General features: G+C 49.6%; 2 protein-coding genes across 3 annotated transcripts in view; one reads left to right on the top strand and one right to left on the bottom strand.

Annotated features, from left to right (window-relative positions):
• Lrig1 (leucine rich repeats and immunoglobulin like domains 1) overlaps window positions 1–18,635 on the top strand; it is a 97,832-nt gene extending 79,197 nt beyond the window's left edge. Inside the window, exons 8-19 of the mRNA XM_021189833.2 lie at window positions 611–754; window positions 3,006–3,086; window positions 5,779–5,850; window positions 6,629–6,700; window positions 9,368–9,531; window positions 11,393–11,713; window positions 13,175–13,456; window positions 13,997–14,416; window positions 14,955–15,080; window positions 15,721–15,867; window positions 16,789–17,070; window positions 17,171–18,635. Coding sequence (XP_021045492.1) covers window positions 611–754; window positions 3,006–3,086; window positions 5,779–5,850; window positions 6,629–6,700; window positions 9,368–9,531; window positions 11,393–11,713; window positions 13,175–13,456; window positions 13,997–14,416; window positions 14,955–15,080; window positions 15,721–15,867; window positions 16,789–17,070; window positions 17,171–17,415 — 2,356 coding nt within the window. The 3' untranslated portion in view covers window positions 17,416–18,635. The remainder of the gene's footprint in view (window positions 1–610; window positions 755–3,005; window positions 3,087–5,778; window positions 5,851–6,628; window positions 6,701–9,367; window positions 9,532–11,392; window positions 11,714–13,174; window positions 13,457–13,996; window positions 14,417–14,954; window positions 15,081–15,720; window positions 15,868–16,788; window positions 17,071–17,170) is intronic.
• Slc25a26 (solute carrier family 25 member 26) overlaps window positions 18,513–20,840 on the bottom strand; it is a 98,677-nt gene continuing 96,349 nt past the window's right edge. Inside the window, exon 10 of one of the 2 annotated variants that reach the window (XM_021189835.1) lies at window positions 18,513–19,624. In XM_021189835.1, coding sequence (XP_021045494.1) covers window positions 19,507–19,624 — 118 coding nt within the window. In that variant the 3' untranslated portion in view covers window positions 18,513–19,506. The remainder of the gene's footprint in view (window positions 19,625–20,840) is intronic. The other variant, XM_029534969.1, reaches the window with a different exon arrangement.

The following is a 20,840-nucleotide window of genomic DNA, read 5'->3' as shown; positions in this document are numbered from 1 at the left end:
GCAGTCCAGACTTAACATTTCCAACCATAGATAACTAATGTTACATAACCTAGCCAGTGTAGTGAACACTGGGAGGGGGGTTTGGTTCTAGCAAAAGGTATGCTTTCACACCTGATCCCTAATGTAGAAGTCACAGCCCAGGCCTTTAGTATGAGGGTCTTCCCCTGGGGTGGCTGTCCCAGGCAGTGGCTCATGGTGCCCTCTGCTGGCCAATACAGCGAGTGTAGCTGTGGCTCAGTTGCTCAGTACAGAATTCCAGATTCTGCTGTGTCAGTCTCTACCAAGATAGGTCCTTTACTTCCTAAACCAAGACATGCAGTGGAGGGGCTTGGAGCCTTGGGGTTTGGGTTGTATGACAGGTTTTTACAGTGTGTGTAAGCAGTAGTCCTCAGCTCTGCGGTACTGGTTTCATGGCTTGCATGATCGACTAGTTATCAAACTAGGTGAATGTTGACGTGATGGGCTTCTGACAGCAGGATTCCTGTGGACATGCTTCAGTCTCCTGTCTCCAGGGAGGTCAGGCCAGTTGTAGCTTGAGTGCTGAAGACAGGAGGGAATAGGGCACCCACATAGCTCAGTGGTGACATTTGTCTTCCTCTCTCTTCCTTAGGATTCTGTCCTTCAACAACCTCACGCGGCTGGATGAGGAGAGTCTAGCGGAGTTGAGCAGCCTCAGTATCCTGCGCCTGAGCCACAATGCCATCAGTCACATTGCCGAAGGCGCCTTCAAGGGACTCAAGAGTCTGCGGGTCTTGTAAGTATTGTGCTTTTGAGAGTGACAGCATGAAGGGGTCCCCAGATGGGAGAGCACACAGCAAAGCACTTGCTTTGTTAAGATTCCCTCTTGCTGGCTTTCAGTGAGAATTGGACTGTAAGCTGGTCTGCAACAGGAGCAAGGACTAGAACCAAAAAGAACTGCTGAGCAGAAAAAAATCCTTCCTTTCCCACAGTGGTGCCTATCGCAGGATGAGGACTCTTGAAAAATCACTGTTATCAATAATTCTCAGTCCACTTGGCCAGACAGGATGGGTGGGTCTGGAAAAGCATGCCTGCACAGGGTATCCGCAGCAACATTCACACAGTCCTGTGAGTCTCTTCTCCATCCTTCTGGCTGGGACCTCTCATCTAGTGCTCTTTTTGAGAGGGTAGGGTAGTGATTTTGTTTATTTACTTTTAAAGACCAGGGTCTCTAGCTCAGGTGCTCATAGATTGAGGCTGGCCTTGAACTTGTGGCCATCCTCCTGCTTCAAGTGCTAGGATTACAGGTATGTGAGCCTCCAGGCCTGGATGTAAGTTTTGAGAATTTTTTTCTAAGGTTTCTATGGATCAAACCCAGAGCTTTGTGTACAATAGGCAAGTTCTCTTCTACTGAGCCACACCCCCCAGTCCTGACTTCTGTTCTTCAATCCTATGTATTGTTTTCTGTAAGTCAGTACCATGGCTACTTTCCTGCTCTTTCTTTGAAGCTCTTTAGTGGACCTGGTATCCAGGAGAGATAGAAGTGAGGGGTCCTGTGTCCTTGTCCTCATTCGTGAGTGGTGTAACAAAGAGGAAGTGAGAGTGCCATGTCCTTTGACGGGTCAGCAGGGTGAGGCTGCGAGAAGTTGCTGAGGGTGCTTCCCTGGGACTTTTCATAGAACTTCTCACCTGTAAACTCTAGGCAGTCTCCGAGCAGCCTGCAGCCTAAAACCCCCAGAAGGGCACACAGTGTCCACAGATGGTGCTAGCAGCTCCACAGCTTCCTGTCCAGCCTGGTCTTCTGCTGGGGGAGCAAGCCTGTCGTTGTGCCTGGAGGGAGGCCTCTGCACTTGCACCCAGCAGAGTGGGCTTCGGGTGTGTGAGTCAGTGCTAGGGAGCTAGTGCCGAGCAAGTCTGTGAACCCTTCGGAGGCCCGGACAGAAAGGCCAGAAACATTCAGGCTGAGCAGACCAGAAAGAGAAAGAGGCTAATTTGGCAGGCAAGACCCAAAGCAGGAAGATAGGCGCACAGAGCCTCAGTCTGAGTCCCTGCTGTACTCAGTCTAAAGATGACAGGGTGGGACTCGTTGAGAGGAGAGGTCTCTTCCAGCAGCACATTCTCTTTTAGCTTCATGCTGGAAAGTGAAGGTCAGAGCAAGCATTGTGTGCTTTCGTCCCAGCTCCACTCCCAGCTGGCAATGACTTTCCAGCTTCTTCCCAGAGCCAAGAGCTGCATCCCTTTCTGTTCTTGGCCATATCTGCAAGGACTCTGGAAAGCGATGTGCAGGGACTAGGGCTCTTTGAAAAATTGGAAAGAGCAAATGTGGGGGTAGGGGTCTGGCTGCCAGGTGCGTGTGGCTGGGCAGCACGACCTGCCCTGGGAAGCCCAGGGAGGAAGCCGAAGCACTGACCATATCCAGACAGCCTGGGGCCAAGCAGTTGGCTTCCTTTTTCTTGTCTTGGCAAGTAGGTCACAAGATTGACTCAGCACCCAGATGTGTGCTCTGGCTCAGTATCCAGTGCTACATAAGCCTCACGAGGAGCAGGGTGCAGGCCCTAGGCTTACAGGCTGGCCTGGAGGAACATCAGGGCCAGGCTCCTTTGTTGCCACCTCTTCCTTCCACGTGCCTTCAGTGTCCTGGTTGAACCCTGAGAGAGGACTGTGGTTAATACAAGAGTAGATAGAAACAGTTAGGAATCTTTTGGGCTAGAGGTCTACTTCAGAGAGGTGTGTGCAAACCTGGCTTCTTCTTGTGCTGTCTGTACTATTTCCCTCCCCAAAGCCAGCTAGATTGGTTGGTGGGTGTGCTGGCTTTGTTGGAAGCAACAGAAGCAAGGTCATACTGATAGTATGCAAAAAAGAAAAAAAAAAAGGATGCTCTCAGGGCCAAACTTCTCCTGGCGATACGTGATGCTGGACCCTCTGGGGTGCACCTGGATGCTTTGGGTCTCCTAGTAAAAGCCTGGCTGTAGGACTGGTCTCCCTTCATGGTGGAGAACAAAGCCAGAGCTCAAGACAGTGGGTGAACTTGCCTTCTGTCTCCTTAGGGACCTGGACCATAACGAGATCTCGGGTACAATCGAGGATACCAGTGGTGCCTTTACAGGGCTCGACAACCTCAGCAAGCTGTGAGTATTTCAGACTGGAAGTGTGTGGTTCCACAAGTTCTGGGATGCAGGGGTGACACTCATGCAGCTCCCCGAGTCTCTCTGTCCTGGGACCACAGAGGACAGCAGCAGGCCTTCTGCTGTGTGTAGAGAAGAGGCTGAGGGCCACACTGAGGGATCCGCAGTGGCTCACAGGTCACTCTCACAGTCTTCATACTGCCTGTATGTGGCAGTACAGCTCCGAAGCCCCCGCCCGACCCCCATCCACCTCTGACACTGATCAGGAGGGGAAGAGGGTGTTCTGTGTAGGGCACACGTAAAGGGAGATAGGTAGAGTACACTGAAGTGGGACCCTGGCTTCCTGTCAGGATGGGCACTCCATATTGTGAAGAAGGCTTGCCCATGCCATGGCTCCTTCCAAGGCCATGAATCCAATGCCAACCATGACACGTTCCCCACTCTGTACACACACGGTGCCTTTGTGCCTGCTTTAGCAAGCACTGAAATGGCTTTTGGGAGCCTTCGACAGGGCTGGCCAGATGTGTAAGAGGGTTTAAGAAGTGACATCTGAGTCCTCATAGGGAGGTCAGGCTAGCCACCTCCTCTCTGGAGCACCCTATCAGCCCAGGGAGCCACAGATGTGTGCTGAGAGGAGACCAGGGCCTGTTTGAGCCTATCAGTGGGATGATTGGCACTGTGTAATTGAGAATTTGAGAATTTGTTTTATTGCTGTTGTCACCATTAGAAGTAACAGCCTGCCCTCACTGTAAGAGGTCAACGTGACTAATATTTAATGGATGAAACAAGGCACAGCTTTTCCTAGATCTGGTTTACGGGAGATTTCACTAAACAGCTCAGCTTGTTTTTACTAGGCCCTGGAGCACATGGTACCCTGCTTGTGGGATCTGAGTAAGCGTAGGAGCTGGCAGACTCACAGGCACACTGGGCTTCAGTGCCCCATGAGCTGTTATTTGCTGCTAGTTTTGTGGCTAAGGAGCCAAAGTGAACATGGCCACTGGGCTTCTGGCATTTGGTTTATTTAAAGTAAGAATTCCAGATTGTGAGTTGTGGAAGTGTTTTCAAGATGAGATTGTTTTCTTGTCCACCCGGATTGCCTGTGAGAGAGAGAAGATAGAAGAGCCATTGGCTGTTTGCCCTTCACCTTAAGTCAGGAAACAGTAGGTTTTGTCTAAAGGCTGAACTGACCGCAGGAGCCCCTGGGGCCAGAATCTGTACTGAAACAGGACTTAGGAGGCCCCATGGTGTGCTCTGGTAGTGCCCTTGGGGGCAGGTGGCTCTGGCACCTCTGTGTGCCTTGCATTGTAGGAGGCTGTTGTGGGATGTGGGGCGGTGCTCCTGAAGGCCAGCTTGTTTCTGCCCTGTGTCCCTTCAGAGCCTCAACAGTTAGTCTGAAGCTCAGGCCACAAGGTGGGTGATGGCGAGGCCATGGTGCAGCTTCGGGGCCCCGGCAGGCTGGTGCTTGTCTTCCCTGTGGGAATCAGTCTGCCATAGGTGGAAGATAGCCTCTAGTCCAGATCTTAGCTCTGCTTCTTGCTAGGATGGTCAACAAGAAATTGTTCTCTTTGGGAAGAGGTGAGCCAGGCTAGCTTTGTTCAGAAGCTTCTTCTGTCCGCTTGTCCACTGCCGCCTGGACTTGAGGTTCTGACATTTCCCTGGCCTCCAGCCCATGTAACATGCCTGTTAGAAAACCCTGGAAGACATTAACATGGAGGGGGCAGAGCTCGTCAAGCATCACCATCGGTTGTCCTGAGCAGACACATTCTTGTGTTGAGTTAGCGTATACCTTTGATGCACCTCATCAGAGTCCTCAATAACAAAGGAAGGAACTTTGCCTTAGTTGTTTACCACACTCTGCACAGGAGCTCAGCTCCATGCCCAGTAAAAGGAACACTCTTGCCTTAACTTAATACTCTTAACTGAATACTCACTGCTAAGGCCAGGAGTAGAAGGGCAGAAGCCCTGTCCAGTGCTTGCAAGCCTAAGGGTACAGATTTCAGTTCCCTGAAAAGGTGACTATGATATTCCAGCTACCTGGGATTTAGTGAACTTCTGGGCTCTTGCTCAAGAAGGCACAGTACAGGGCCTCTTCTGCAGACCCTGAGGGAAAGGGTAAATATCATCAGGGCAGCTACATCCTGGCCACTATAGCACATGGCAGACGCAAAGAGCTATGGGGCTGTCTTGATGGATGCCCTCTTCCTGTTCTCTTCTGGTTAGTTGGGACTCTTTATGCCCACAGCGCAGTGCATAGAAGTGGATGGCAGATTTTAGTCCCAGTTTATACTGCCTTCTGACCCTGCTGCTTCTCAGTAAAACAGTAACCAGCCTATTTCTCCTGCAAGGGGCACTACCTTAACAAACTCCCTACCTTCTTGAATGGTCCCAGGACAGACAGCATGGCCTGGTCATGGTGATTTCCGCTTGACACTACAAGGGGTCTCTCGAGACTGGGTGGAACATGCGATTTCAGCCTGTCATCACCATGAAGCATAATAGAGCTAGAGGCATTTCATTTCAGGGTGGGGATGGTCTGTGCACTCCAGCCCTGTAATTCCCGTACAGGTCCGAAGTGCACCTGCCTCTTGCAGACATTTGTCAGGCAGTACTGCCCTGACCCTGTGCTTTCTTTCTCAATGGCTTCTTGGTCCCTTCCTACCTACCTACCCTGGGCCTGGATGTTTGGAAACCACAGGACTCTGTTTGGAAACAAGATCAAATCTGTGGCTAAGAGAGCCTTCTCGGGCCTGGAAAACCTGGAACACCTGTAAGTACCCTGCCAGACCCTGCCTGCCACACATGACTGCTGGTGAAGTCTGCTAGCAGTTTAACCACTTTTTTGTTAGCCGAGAAACAGGCTGTTTGGAAACCCCATCTGCTTCCTTCTCATTGTAAGTCAGCTTCAACTCTGGCCTTTCTTTTGCCTGTGCCAGGAACACTTACAGAGCATATAGTCTGCTGCATGGCTCCCAATGAATGCGATTGGTATTTGAACAAACGCCTTTCTGTTGGGCTATATTACCATGCATCAGCCTCCCTCAAGGGTCCCTGAGCCACTTTCATAAGGATACTTTCTTCTAGCAAAGCCAGGCAGCACCCCTCCCCCTTTAACCAGCTCCCTGTTCCTAGTGCATGCTGGGAGCTTTTCTACTGGGGTGCTTGCCTATGGGACCTGGGAACTGATGAAGGAGCGCTAGTCCTGAGATGTATAAACATACTGCAGTCGGGAGTGGATGCTTCCAGTTCCTGGCTCTTAGTTTTATCCTTGAATCAAAGTAAGCCTTTGCTCTGGGTAAATTTTTTTCCAGTTTTCTACCTAACGTCAAGGTTGCTCTTAGGTTGGTTTGGTCCCAAGTCATTCTGTGTGCTTGCAAGGACAGGAGAACCGAGAGCCTCTCCCAGTGGATGTGGCACATGGGGTATGGCTAGCACCTGTGGGTCATCTGTGAACCAGGGCTGGCCTGAAAACCCCCAGTGTCCTCACTTGGCCACACATCTGACAAGTGCCCACAGTCCTAAGCACAAAGTCCTGTGTTCTGTTTCAGGAACCTTGGAGAGAATGCAATCAGGTCTGTCCAGCTTGATGCCTTTGCAAAGATGAAGAACCTTAAGGAGCTGTGAGTACCTGGGAACCCCTGCCTCCCTGGCTTGAGCGGAGACTTGAGGATAAGCAAGACTTGCGGCTGCGCTGTGCTCACTTTCCGCAGTAGCTGTGACTGCGTATAGGTTGGGGAGGACTTGTCTTTAAAGGCAGAGTGCCTGGTGGGACTTAGCTCTGGATGGGGGTGGCAGATTCTTTCTGAAATGCTGACATAGTAAACGTTTTGGACTTTTGGGGTCACGGGGCTGGGTCATGACTACTCAAATGTGTTATTACAGCAGACAGCGGCAATAATACAGAGACAAACGGGTGCAGCTGTGTGCTGCTAACTCCACACCAACAGAAAGAGTGGTCTGCAGGCCAGAGTTCTCTGTTCTGTACCATTCTCTTCCATACAATGGATCGTCACCTTTCTAAGGATAGCAGTTTTGATCTTTCCGGTTTATTTTGCATTGAGAGGGGTTTTTTTTGAAGGTGTTGTGACAGGGTCTCTGTGGCCTGATTCTGGATGCTCAGCCTGGGTCTCTTGCCTGGTCTTCCTTTAACCGCTGTAGGTTCTCAAACCATGACTGGTCCTGGCCCAGTCTGCTGATGGGAAGAAGAGGCTCACTTTGCCCCCTCATTTTCTCCCGCAGCAGATCACACAGGTTATTCTGTGCCCTTAGTTTCTGGGTAAATTTCCACAAACAATGATTAGAAACACACTTGGAGTTGGAATCATGAAAATGCACAACATAAGCCAGTGAAGCACTGGGATGGTTGGAGGGGCGACAGAGAACACTGCCTATCTGCCTGCGTGAAGAAAAGACTGGGATCTACAGAGCTTAGGCGGGTCATGGTCCCACCATCCAACCGGCCTGGCCTTTGCCTCTAACTATGGGGTCCCATGGTTGTCTAGGATCTAGCATTTTCACTGCTGTCTGGCTCCAGTCTCATTCCCTGTGTCCCTTGCTCCTTGTACTCATCACTTAAGAAAACCTTCCTATTCCTGGTTCCCATGATTTTGCGGTATCTAGCCTGGCCTCTTCCTTGGTGCTAAAGACCTTAGCACTAAACCCAGTATATACACTGACTGTGTCACAAAGCCTCATTCTTTGTGCATACATCTGATCAAAGGTTGAGGTGAGATTCATTTCTTCCAGCTTGTTCCTGTGGACAAAATTTAAATATATCCCTGTCATGGCTCCCAGCAATGCCCTGGCTATGTTCTCTAGGCCTTTTCCTGTCTTGTTATGCCCTACCACACACAAGTGTCCTTTTGATGAGGAGGTGAGAAAGCGGACCTGACAGTGGAAGGTTCCTCTGGCCCTTGACCTGGACTGAGCTAGCCAGCCCGCTACCACACAGCACTCGTTGCTCTGACACTTGCCTCCTTGTGTGGTGTATGAATCGGTCACTCTCTCATGGGTAGTGTGAATGGCCTTCTGTCACCACAGTAACTGCTCAGCAGTAACTCCTCAGCAGGTCAGCCCTCAGATATCTCGCGGTTGAATACTACCTGCATCGAATGAAAGTGTAATGCCTCCTCTGGTACTGCTATCACAGAGGGCCCAGCATCCCTGTTATCATGCTTTGAGATAAATTAGTCAAGTCTTTGGAAACATATTTCCTAAAGTGATTTGAAGAGGCCACAGGTGGGTGATGAGAAGAGAGGAGGGGTTGGCTATGTTGTCAGCATGGGTTAGCGTTCATCTCTCCTGTCCTACACCAGCCTGACACCTTCACTGTTCATTAGAAATCAGCACAGGAAACAGAAAGCTAGTTCATTTGTTGGTATGGGAGGAAGCCGTGCTCGGGATTTCTAAGTACACGTGGGCTCCCTTTGTCCCTGCGTACAACAGGCCATTCAGGACGCAAAGGCCATATGTTTCCTTTCTTGTTCTTGTCCTTGGGTATGTCTGGTGTCACTCGTTAACTCAGGGCTCCAGGTCTTTCTGAATCAAGGCAGCTGGATGATGGGTCACTACCCAAGTGACTCTTGGAGAAGGAATGTCTGATAGGATGGCCATTTTGAGTTCTGTTTGGAAGTTTAACCTCAGTTGCTGAAAAATGAAAATGTTCTGTTTTGGTTGGAGCCTCAGAAAACCAAAGTTGAGCATTCTGCTGCCCTCCTCAGTAACACTGGTGTGAAGGTAAACACAGGCAAGATGAAGGTATACTGGCAAGGCCCCAGCTTAGAAGTTAAAACATTATACTTTTGCCAAATTAAAAAGGTAACAGCCATGTAGGCAAAGATTTCTTGGGATTTGTTGCAAGATTTAGGTAAAGTTTGCTTCTGTATGGCTGTTCCACATAACTTTCCAGAATGTGGAGAGCCAGTTGTGGGTAGTGCCCTTCACATACTGTGTGTATCCCAGGACACAGCAGGTTAGAAGGCATCCCCAGGGTGACAGGAGCTTTGATCCCCTGAGGACATGGATGCTGCTGTTCCAATTGTGGTCTTCAGATCAGCATTCTCAGTGCCTCTTTGGGGCTAGTTTGGCATGTTGTATCTTGGGCTCTATATCAGAAGCCATATTCTATTCAAATCTGCATGGAGGGTGCGTGAGCTGTTCCTGGTCACTGGGGAAAATCATTCCCTTTGGAACTTGATGTCCTGCCTTCTAAGCTGATTAGCTGTGATACTTTGCAAAGAACCCTTCTTTATGGTCTGTTAAATATTCACCTCTTGTTTCTCTTTCAGCTACATCAGCAGTGAGAGCTTCCTGTGTGACTGCCAGCTCAAGTGGCTGCCCCCATGGCTAATGGGTAGGATGCTGGAGGCCTTTGTGACAGCCACCTGTGCCCATCCAGAGTCACTGAAGGGCCAGAGCATTTTCTCAGTGCTGCCAGACAGCTTTGTGTGTGGTAAGATTACCCTTGAGGTTTTTGGTTTTGGTTTTGGTGTAGGGCAGAGGCCAGGAAGAACGTCTCATCATGAGACTCATTCCTGTGACCCTGGTTAGTGTAGTCCATGGCTGCAGATCAGCTGCTGGGCGCAGTTTATCTCCCACGGAAACCACATGTACTTACTGCACAGTGCCCCGGTCTGTGGTTCTTGGAGTACACATATTTAATTAAAAGGGAGTAGGTTTAGCTACAAATCTAAATAACTGGTTACAGTGAGATAGTTCTGATCTTTTCAGAAGGGTCCTGGGGCCCAGGTTTGGCTGTGAATGAGTGCATGGGGATGGGGTTTCAATGTGTGTTTCTTTCCAGCTCTAAGAATGAGAGGTTAAATACAGGAAGAGCAGGTCTCAGGAGAACAGCCACTGTAGTAAAAATAATTCCTCGATGTTGACTTGCACTCTTGCTATTTGTCCAAACCACTGAAATGTGCACTGGGAGTCTTTTTCCTCCACTTTGTTGGAACAAAGATTTAACCGTCTTTTTGACCAGTGGTGGTCAGGACTCAAGTTTAGTTACAAAGAGCACAGAGAACACGGGACAGCTGAAACACACACACAGGCTAAGTCTGGCGGCACTAGCATAGCCTCCTAGCTAAGGAGATGGGATCCAAGCACAAGTAGACTGTTAAGATCTGTCTGGGCTGCTCTGAGCAGCAGTGGGCAAAGGATGTATGATCCCTGTGCCCGTGGTTCCCTGTGGCCTCGCGGAGCTTCAGGATCTCTTCCTGAACAATGCCAGTTATGACCCATCTAGCAGCCTGGGTGTCCCAGGCCACTTGTCCAACCTTTTCCCTTTGAGTTATGCCTGCTAGAAGTAAGACAAGTATCCTTTACCTTCCACCACACTAATTCCTAAAGCAGGCTTGCTGACTCTCAGTGCATTGGCTCCCTGGGGGGAACCAGGGTTGTGCAGACAGCACCCTAGTCACATTACAGCAGGCCACACTGTTGCAGCCAGTGCTAATTGACTCCACACTCACTAACTTGCTTAGGTTTTCTCAAGTTAAGTTGTCTTTGGCTTCCCCCTCTGTCTGGTGGAGGGCAGTCTTCTGTTTGCATGAAATCTGATCCCTAGTTGGTGACCGTGCCACACTGGGCATTGCAGCAATTTCCTCAAAACCACCCACTGATGAGAATCCTTGGTAGGAAATCAGAGGTCCAAACTCTGTTTGATGCCTCCCACTTATTTCTAAGACACAGAAATAGCCACCTTACACATTCTAGGAAATTAACATGAAGCTAGGTGAGGACAAGAACTGATGAGATGGACAGGTCCTTTTGTGGAGAGAGCCTTGCTATGTAGACAGTGCAGTATGGGCTCCTGGGCCCACCCCGTGATCCATCCAAGCGGATGGGAGCAGCTCTGACCAAGTGCTCAAAGAGCATTTCTCATAACAGCCCAAGCTGGAGCAGCCCAGACACCCATGCATAGACAGTAGGCAGGTAGCTATGCCATGGGACATTAGGTCAGTCTGTCTCACAGCATGGATGAAGTTTGACAATGATCTGCCAAGTGAAAGAAGTCTCATGAAATGCCTAGAATAAAGGAACCCCTAGAGGTTGGAGATGTATGTCATCAGTTCCACTGGTGGGCAGTGGAGACAGACAGGGTTGCTAAACAGGACAGCCTTCTCTGATTGAGATGATAAAAATATTTAATATCGATTGTGCTGGTGATTACAACTATTAAAACTATTTGTGAATATACAGCTAGCCCCGTGTCTGGTGGAACTGACTCACAAGTGACCAGTTCCTTGTCAGCTTGAACATTTGCTGGTGTCCGCAGAGAACTGGGGTCTTACAGTTGGTTCTCTCCCTAGATGACTTTCCAAAGCCACAGATTATCACCCAGCCTGAGACGACCATGGCTGTGGTGGGCAAGGACATCCGTTTCACGTGCTCAGCAGCCAGCAGCAGCAGCTCACCAATGACCTTCGCCTGGAAGAAGGACAATGAGGTCCTGGCCAATGCAGACATGGAGAACTTTGCCCATGTCCGTGCACAGGACGGCGAAGTGATGGAGTATACCACTATCCTGCACCTCCGTCATGTCACCTTTGGACACGAGGGCCGCTACCAGTGTATCATCACAAACCACTTTGGCTCCACATACTCACAGAAAGCCAAGCTCACTGTGAATGGTAAGAAAATGGCATCTCATGCTTCTCAAGCAGAGTCCCACAAACTACACTGCTAATTGTTCTCTCTGACACTGGTATGAAGAGACACAAGCTGTGGGGTGCATTTCTTTGTACCAGTCCTTGGGTTTGTCCCAGATCAAGTTTAACAGACTGAATTATTGTTTTTGGTTTGGGGTGGGAGATTTTTAAAGTCCAGTTATACTAAGTGACATTGTGGAGTTAAGCTTTGTATTTTTATGTTCCTTGTCTTCCATAAACCAGATGTGGTTTCCAGATTCCAAGCATCCTAGGTTCTAAGGAAGCTTCTGACCTTAGAGAAGACGTTATTACTGGGAGCAAGGCAGTTTGGGACAAGTGCAAGCCCAACTTCCTCTAGAACAGTGGTTCTGAACCTTCCTAATGCTTGACCCCTTAATACAGTCCCTCATGTTGTGGTGACCCCCCAACCATAAAACTACATTCTTTGCTATTTCATAACTGTAACTTTGCAACCGTTATGAGTCAGTGTAAATATTTTTGAAGATAGAGGTTTGCCAGAAGGGTTCATGAGCCACAGGTTGAGAGCCGCTGCTCTAGAGGCCATGGGGAGCAGGTGTGTGCTGAGCCCCTGGCTTGGCAGTCCAGTGTGCAGGGAGGTTGTGACAAGGTTCTCTTGACTCAGGAGCCAGCTCCTGGCCATCAGGGTGACTTTCTTCTGGACTAGTGATCGATGCCGTATGCTAAGGGGTGAGGACAGCATCGGTAGCTAAGTCTTCCATACCAGGCTGATGGACTGGCTTGTGGGGGGCCTGAAACACTGCCTCCGTGCTCTCTGCTATTGTTCAACAACACAAAGCACTCCTTACCACAGTGAGCTGGCCTAAAGGAGGCCAGAGTGTTTCTTGGAGGCCGAGTAGCTGTAGACTCCTACCACAGTAGCTCAGACATCAAGTCTGGGTACTGTCCACTGTGTCAGCATTGATACTAAAGCTAAAGAAGCGAGCAAACTACATATTTTTGGCTGGGTGTGGCTGGTTATGTAGCCCTCATAGACCTCATCCAGAGTGGGTTTCCTCAAGAGAGGTGAGCCAGCTCACTGGTTCCTCCTGGTGAAGGCATCCAGCTATCCCCTAATAGCAACTGTTCTGTTGCCCAGCTCTCTCCAGGTAGCTAATTAAAGCAGGTTAGCACCAGACCTCTACTTCCGGAGGATTCCCTATGTAATAACAACTGTGGAGGTTCGGGAGGCAGAACACTCCATCAGAAGCCTTACTTGAGTGCTTACCACCAGGCTATAGCAATAGGAAGGCATTAAGGGTAATGGGTGTAGGACTGTGTCTGTGACGGGGAGAGGCTGGGCAACCCTTGGGTGGGATGGAGTAATAATGAACTGAAGCCTGGGCACAGTGGGATCTGTGTGCCAGGTGTCTCCTTCAGTATGCAGCCATTCCATACAGCTTTACCTGTCATTTTTTTTTCCAGTGTTGCCATCATTCACCAAAATACCCTATGACATTGCCATCCGGACTGGCACCACAGCCCGCCTCGAGTGTGCTGCCACGGGCCACCCTAACCCTCAGATTGCCTGGCAGAAGGATGGAGGCACGGATTTCCCTGCAGCTCGTGAGCGACGCATGCATGTTATGCCAGACGATGACGTATTCTTCATCACTGATGTGAAAATAGATGACATGGGGGTCTACAGCTGCACTGCTCAGAACTCGGCTGGCTCTGTTTCAGCCAACGCTACCCTCACAGTCCTAGGTTCGCTGCCGACAGCCCGTGCACAGCAGGGTGGGGTGGGAATTCCACTCAAGTATTAGAGGTACCTGCTTTCTGGGGTACCTGTAGTAGGTGCTTTCTGCTTAGCTTGAATTTCAGGGCTGCTTTTAAGCGAGTAGTTCCAGCTCATAAAAGACAGTGAGCAATAAACTCAGCTATATGTTAGTCTGAGTGAGAATTCCGTGTGTGTGTGTGTGTGTGTGTGTGTGTGTGTGTGTGTGTGTGTGTGCGCGCGTGCGTGCGCGCGCGCATGGGCTGTGATCTTGGTCAGGACTAGTGACAAAGGTCTCTAACAGGACAGTTTGGGATAAGGTAAGGCTTTAGTTCTTTGTTCTGTTGAGCTGTTCCTAGAATGGCAGTGATTTAATCACATTAGGCTTTCTGGAAAGCTTGGTGCTCCAATAAAAGATCTCAGATAGCATTTCACTACCACATGGGATTGTCTCCTGTCTGGAAAACAAGTATACCTCCAGCAAGTGAGACCCATAGAATAAATGTGCAATTTCCACTGCCTTCCTGCAGAAACTCCATCCTTGGCAGTGCCTCTGGAAGACCGGGTGGTAACTGTAGGAGAAACAGTGGCCTTCCAGTGCAAAGCAACTGGGAGCCCCAAGCCACGCATCACCTGGCTTAAGGGAGGCCGTCCATTGAGCCTCACGGAGCGCCACCATTTCACTCCAGGCAACCAGCTGCTGGTTGTTCAGAATGCGATGATAGAGGATGCAGGCCGGTATACCTGTGAGATGTCTAATCCCCTGGGCACTGTACGAGCACATAGCCAACTGAGCATTTTACCTACCCCTGGCTGCCGGAAGGATGGGACCACCGTAGGCATCTTCACCATTGCTGTGGTGTGCAGTATCGTCCTGACCTCGCTGGTGTGGGTGTGCATCATCTACCAGACCAGGAAGAAGAGCGAGGAGTGCAGCGTCACTAACACAGGTCAGCAGCATGGGGCCTGGGGGCTGAAGGGCAGATGGCATGACACTGCCGCAGTCTGAGGTAAATGATGCAGGCCTGGGGGCTTGCCTAGAACCTGAAAGGTCTCTAGAATGTTTAGGAATATGGATTCTGCCTGTAGAGTTGAGACTTTGGTCCATGTCTTCCTCCTCCTCCCCACCACCAGCAAGCTAGCTCTGAAGGACATAACAGAAAATGGGAATACTCTCACATGCAAGGACTCGCTGGTCTCTGCGGTTTCTGGTCTCTTTGGCAGTTCAGAGCCCTGAGGCCATGCCTGTTATGAACCAGATTGTTCCTAGGTTCCCAGTCTTGGTTAGGCCTTCCTTTCCTTGTTCCTCATGGACTCAGGCATCTGACTGCCATGATTTTTACACCAGGGCGTAAAGGGGGTTAATGAGAGGCTGCTGAGTCTCTGCCCAGCTTTCAGGCCACTGTTGTGTGACCTTGTGATAGTGACTAGTTATCTGTATTTATTGTTGTGGCAGCCCTGTTATTTTATTGTCTTGGTTCCTTGCAGATGAAACCATTGTGCCTCCAGATGTTCCAAGCTACCTCTCCTCTCAGGGAACCCTTTCTGACCGGCAGGAAACTGTGGTCAGGACTGAGGGTGGACATCAGGCCAATGGGCACATTGAAAGCAACGGTAAGTTCCGAACAGTGAAGCAGCTGCCGAGTCCTGGATGAAGTTTTTACTTTCTCCACAGGGCAGTCTGGGCACTGTGTCTCACTTGGTGAACCAGGCCTTTAATTGATAAGATAGTTTGCTTTGCAAAGATCAGGTGTGTGCAAGCTCTATGCTTTTAACATTTGGTCCTCCAGAAAGTCCCTGCATTGGGCTTAGCACTCTGTCTTCTGGTCAGAAGGATTCTATGATAGGATTACCAGAAAGAATATATGCAAAGGACATCCCAGACCCCCAAATCAGCCCATAGCTTTTACAGTACTGTGGCCCTTTACATGGGGTAAGTGTAAGTCAATTAACCACAGACTGAAAATATTTAGCAAAGAAAAACTGTCTATACTGAATATATATGGACATTTTACATTGTTACTACTAGGTACTATGAGTGAAGATGACTTAAGGTCTGCCAGAGAAGGTGTACAGTTTATGTGCAAACATAGCATTTCACAGAAAGGACTTGAACATCCGTGGATTTGGGCATCTCAGAGGAGCATAGGAACCAATCCCTGGTGGATGCCAAGGTTCTGGGAAAAGCAGTGGTCTGGTGGCTATCAGGCTGCGTGATCTAAGCGGCTTCTAAGCTGTAAGAGCTGTGTTTCAGGTGTGTGTCTCAGAGACCCGAGCCTCTTCCCGGAGCTCGACATTCATAGCACTACATGCAAGCAGCCCAAGCTGTGTGTTGGATACACTAGAGAGCCCTGGAAGGTGACAGAGAAAGCCGACAGGACAGCTGCTCCGCATACAACAGGTAGGAGACACTTAAGTCAGGGGAAGCAGTTGCTTTTGACCCTGCAGTTGGGTTGACGTAGTAAACTAGAGTAGCGGCCACATCACTAGCCACATGCTGTCTCTGAGTTGTATTCAGAATACAAACAGGAATTTGGGTGATTTCAGAGTCCTGTGTCTCTTAGGTAAGCAAGTCTATGATGTGAGCTGAAGGCTGAGTGTTCTTAACATAAGGAACTTACAGACAAGGCCTGCCCTGCGCCACGACTGTTGTCCAGACAAGGTTTCACTTTGTGGTTCAGGCTGTTCTCAGGCTCCTGAGATGCTGTGGCTGGGCTACCGTGCCCGACCCTTAGGGTGTGCCCTCCTCATGTCACTCAGCTCATGTCCTCAGTCACTCTCTGCCCTGTGTAATAAACAGGGATTCTCTCCCAAACCCAGGGTTCACTGATCCAATTTTCTAGCCCCGAGCCTGCTCCAGGGTTTCCTGCCTCTGCTTCCCCTGCCCTTGAGTTAGCTGGGCCACCACACCTGCCTGGCATTTCCAGGAGTACTGGGGACCTGAACTCAGATCCTTATGCTCAGCAAGCACTTTCCCTACTGAGCCCTCTCCGCAGCCCTGCTGCCGGGACTCTTTAAGGCTTACTGTCTGATGGTTGAGACGATTCCTTACTGTGTGTGATGCCTAGTGCAAACTGTTCCTCTTCTCCCCGCCCTCATTTTCCTGTGGTCAGAGTGTGCCTTCTAAATTAATGTCACATGGATACTTAGGCACACAAGACTAAGACATGGTTGGTCTAGCTCCTCCCCACCTACCCATTCCGGGTGGGGAGAGACCGGGTGGTTACGAAGGCAGTGGTAAGTGGGACTCACCTTCCAGTGGTGCCTCTGAGGGGGAATGGAGACTTCAGCTGACCTCTGATTGATTCTCTTCTTTCCTCAGCACACAGTGGCTCTGCTGTATGCAGTGACTGCAGTCCTGACACAGCCAGCCAGCCCAAGGAACAAGCCTGCCATCCCCCGCCTGTGCCCAGAGACGGTGGGCAGCCAGGCACAGCAAGCAGCCAAGAGCTCAGGCAGCACGACTGGGAACATTCTCCACACCATCCTTACAGTGGGACTGCGGATGGGCCACATGCCCTCTCTGGGGGGTCCCTCTATCCAAGTAACCATGACAGAATACTGCCATCCTTGAAGAACAAGGTGGCATCTGCAGATGGGAAAGGTATGTATTGTGTTAGAGGAACATCAGTGGTCTGTGGGAGCCCTTAGGAGGTTAGAGTGCACAGGCTGATATGCCTCCTTTTTTTTTTTTTTTTTAACAGGAGATTCCTCTTGGACTTTAGCAAAGTTACATGAAGCAGACTGCATAGACCTAAGGTCTTCTCCTACGTTAGCTTCAGGCAGCCCAGAGCTCATGGAAGATGCCATATCTACTGAAGCCCAGCACTTGCTCGTTCCCAATGGCCACCTCCCCAAGGCCTGTGACTCCGGCCCTGAATCTGTACCGCTGAAAGGACAGGTGACTGGGAAACGGAGGGGACCACTGCTATTGGCACCGAGAAGCTAGGCTGCGTCTACCTCAGCTCTTTTAAAGCAGTCGCTACAGGGAAGAGGTAGGAGAGGCCGTGCAAAGCTCGTGTCCAGACATGACTCTGGACAGTCCGACATCCGTGTGGAATGTCAGTCATCGGCTAGAGGAGTGGCATCTGGAGCACAGACATGCAAGAGACTATTTGTGTACAAAAGGTAGAAAAAGTATTTGATACCACTGTACATAAGAGTTTTCAGAGATTTCATATATATTATATATCTTTTACAGAGACTATTTTAATCCTTAGCCCATGGGTCCCGCTTTTGGTGATATTTTCACATTAGGTTGCTGTCTAATTTTGGAGAGGGTCAGGAATCATTCTGGTGCCTTAACGCACAGCTGGAATCAGGTAAACACATCAGCTGTTGCTGGCGGTTGGAAAGGAGGGCATCTTGACTGTGTGGCACTTAGTGGTCAGATTCGAGTGCACTGGCCAGACCTATGCAGGCCTGGTGTTGGCAGCCTCACTGTAGAGCAGGGTGCACAGGTGTGTAGTTGAGGACGAGATTGAGGGCTGTTAATCCACCAAATGCAATGGCTCAGAACAATTAAGCACTGCCTTTCGTCTTTCTTTGTAACTCACTTGGTAAAAGCAAATGTCTTGTCTCCTTCAGTGGTTCTTTGAAGCTCATTGAGGCGGAGGCTGCCAGTGTTGGTACCTGTGGATTTTCCAATAGTGAGGTTTAGCTCTGCCTCAGGGCCCGCTGAGCTCTGCTGGGCAGGCCTGTCTGCACTGTTCCTTGCCGGTGAGACTGGGCTTGGACGGCACAAGACTTGAGTCCTAGACCTGTGTGTATTTGCACTTTGGGGCCCCGTTGCTAACCATCTTGTGAGTGCCAATGTATAATTCAGTAAAGACTACATGCAAACAAACTCAGTCCTTAACACCCAGGAAGTTGAAGGGAAGTGTTGGCACAGTGATGGCCTGCGTCACCGTGTAGTGTCGTAGGCCATCACTGTGCCAGGGCAAGCACACTGAGAAAGCGAGTCTCCACAGTTGATGGTTAATGTTACTTCCACAAAATATGTGAATTTGCTGCTTCTGAGAGGCAATGTGAAAGAGGAAGTATTACTTTTTATGTACAGAGTTATTTATTTATAGAAATTTTGGTACAGTGTACATGGAAAACATGTAAAATGTTGAAGTGTCTAACAAGTGGCATAAAGTGTCTTTAATAAAGGTTCATTTATAAATACTGAGTGTGTGCTGTGGTCATTGGTCTCTTATTCTGCTATTATGTTTCTCCAAAAGGAGAATACTTAGATGAAGCAGCATAGACTATACACACTGTTGCCCCAGAAAGACAGTGGCACTGCATTCCTCAGATAGCTCGCTTTTTTTTCCCCCACATGGAGTTGGTTAGTCAAGCCTTGTGCTCCCCAAATATGCTGACCCTCCCACCTCCTGCTGGCATATACCATGAGGACAAAGGAGCTGCTCCAGCTGGCCTCCAGGGACGGACAGTGGTGGTCATGGGCTTTGCTTCCCTCAACCATGCTCCTAACTAAAGTCACTTGGGCCCACCCACTCACTGGCACTGCAGCTGTCTGCTGTCTGTCACACACTCCAGGGACTTTGGGGCACTTTGCTGTAAAGTAATGTAATCCTGTGTTTTTATAGGAGAAATACAAGGGTAATTAAAAACAGCATCCTCCTTTACCAGAAAGAATGCATGCTATGCACCTGTAGTTCATGCTTTTTAAAACAAAGCTAGAATCTACACAATAGGCATTCACCCAGGGGAGAAACACATACACACAGTTCTTGCCCCAAGCTCCCTTCCTTTTCCGGGTCTGGTCATTCACTGCAGTTGTAGCCGGCTTGCTTTCCTGGTGACTCCAATAGACAGCAGGAAGCACAGGATGCTAATGAAAACCATTCTGAAGGGCCTGGCCTCGGCCTTACCGGACGTATTTATTAAGAGGACTGAGATGGTGGGCCAAAGTTTCACCAAGGAAAGTTTCCTGTGCTTCGGCCTTCATTAAGCTGCTCTCTGCAGCCATCTTCAGGGAGCCACACTGGAGCCCCAGGCACAGGAAGGATTGCAAGGACATGGAGTGTCTGCTTCATGGGCTCTTCCTGCCCAACTCTAACAGCAAACTTCTAGTCTGGTCATAGGCACCCAGAAAGATGAAGCCGCCCATGCTGATTGCTGCCATCCTCGGGAGGACACCTGCGAACAGCCTAGGGACAGGAAATGGTCATGTTCCTGACTGCCCGCAGTTCGCTCATTCCATCACATCCATTGTGAAACCCCACAGAAATTTACAGTGTCTTTCCTTTTAGAAGGCTAATAAGTAATATTCCCAAATATGCATGAGAAACTGGAGCTCAGCCTAGCATGGCCACACTATCTGGGAACACTCACGTTAACACAGTAACCGCTCTCCCAACAGTGTGCTCTAAGAAAGGAGTCAAGGATACACCTGAGGCGAGGCTGGTGAGGGTGTGTGGCCCTGGGACACCTGAGGGGCCCCTAGGTCTCACTCAGTTCGGGGAGACAAAGCAAACTCTTAAACAGTTCTGCTCTCTTGCCCCGGGCTCGGTTCTATTTTGTCATTGGAGCTCCACAAATGCGATTCTACAAGAAGGGAATGAATCTTTGTGGATTCCTTTTTTCTTGTCCAATCGAAATAAGGACACCAGAGTCACATGACTGTGGTAAAGGTGGAGCACCTCACAGTGTCACTCCGAGATTCTCAGGTGTCAGAACCACAGTGCTGTCAGGAAGCCATTCTCCAGATGCCCAGGAATTTTTCAAATATCCATCGTGACATTAGTGAAGTAATCTACTAGTGACGTCACCTGGCTAGATAAGACAGCATTGTGAAAACAGTGGCGCACAGCTGGAGTGAACAAGACAGAAGCCCCAACCCTAAAAGGTTACCATCCACGTGGTCGCTGGGCAAGTCCTAGGCTGTAAATTACTGCTTTCTACAGAGGTGGTGGGAGTGAGAGAGTGACAGACAGAAAGCCTGATCTTATTTCTACTGAAACCCTGTTACCCAGAAAAGCCGGAACTTGGGCTGCCTTGGTGGGAAGAGGCACTTGCCACCAAGGCTGATGACCCAAGTTCAATCCCTGGAGAAGGAAAGAAGCAGTTAGCGCAGGCAGTTTGATGTCCAGGTGTGAGCACTCGTGGAGAGGCTTTGGGTGTAGGGCAAGTGTTTCATTATGACAACGCTCATGCCTTTTAGAGATGTGGGAAAGCCTTTGTGCTAAGTAGAAGCTAATGAAGAAAGCTGTCAGGAAGTCCCTGCTAGATACACAGCCCATGCCCTACACAGCCAGTGGAAGAGATCCGCTGCCCCTCCCACCTCTGGCAGGCAGCACAGAGGAAAGCAAGGGCTTTACATAATGGAACCCTCTTAATAAACTACAGCTAGAGAGAATGGCTTAG

The sequence above is a fragment of the Mus pahari genome, chromosome 2 (assembly GCF_900095145.1).
Source record: "Mus pahari chromosome 2, PAHARI_EIJ_v1.1, whole genome shotgun sequence".
NCBI lineage: Eukaryota > Metazoa > Chordata > Mammalia > Rodentia > Muridae > Mus > Mus pahari.
Note: the sequence above shows the minus strand (reverse complement) of the source record. Positions and strands in the feature narration are given on the sequence as shown.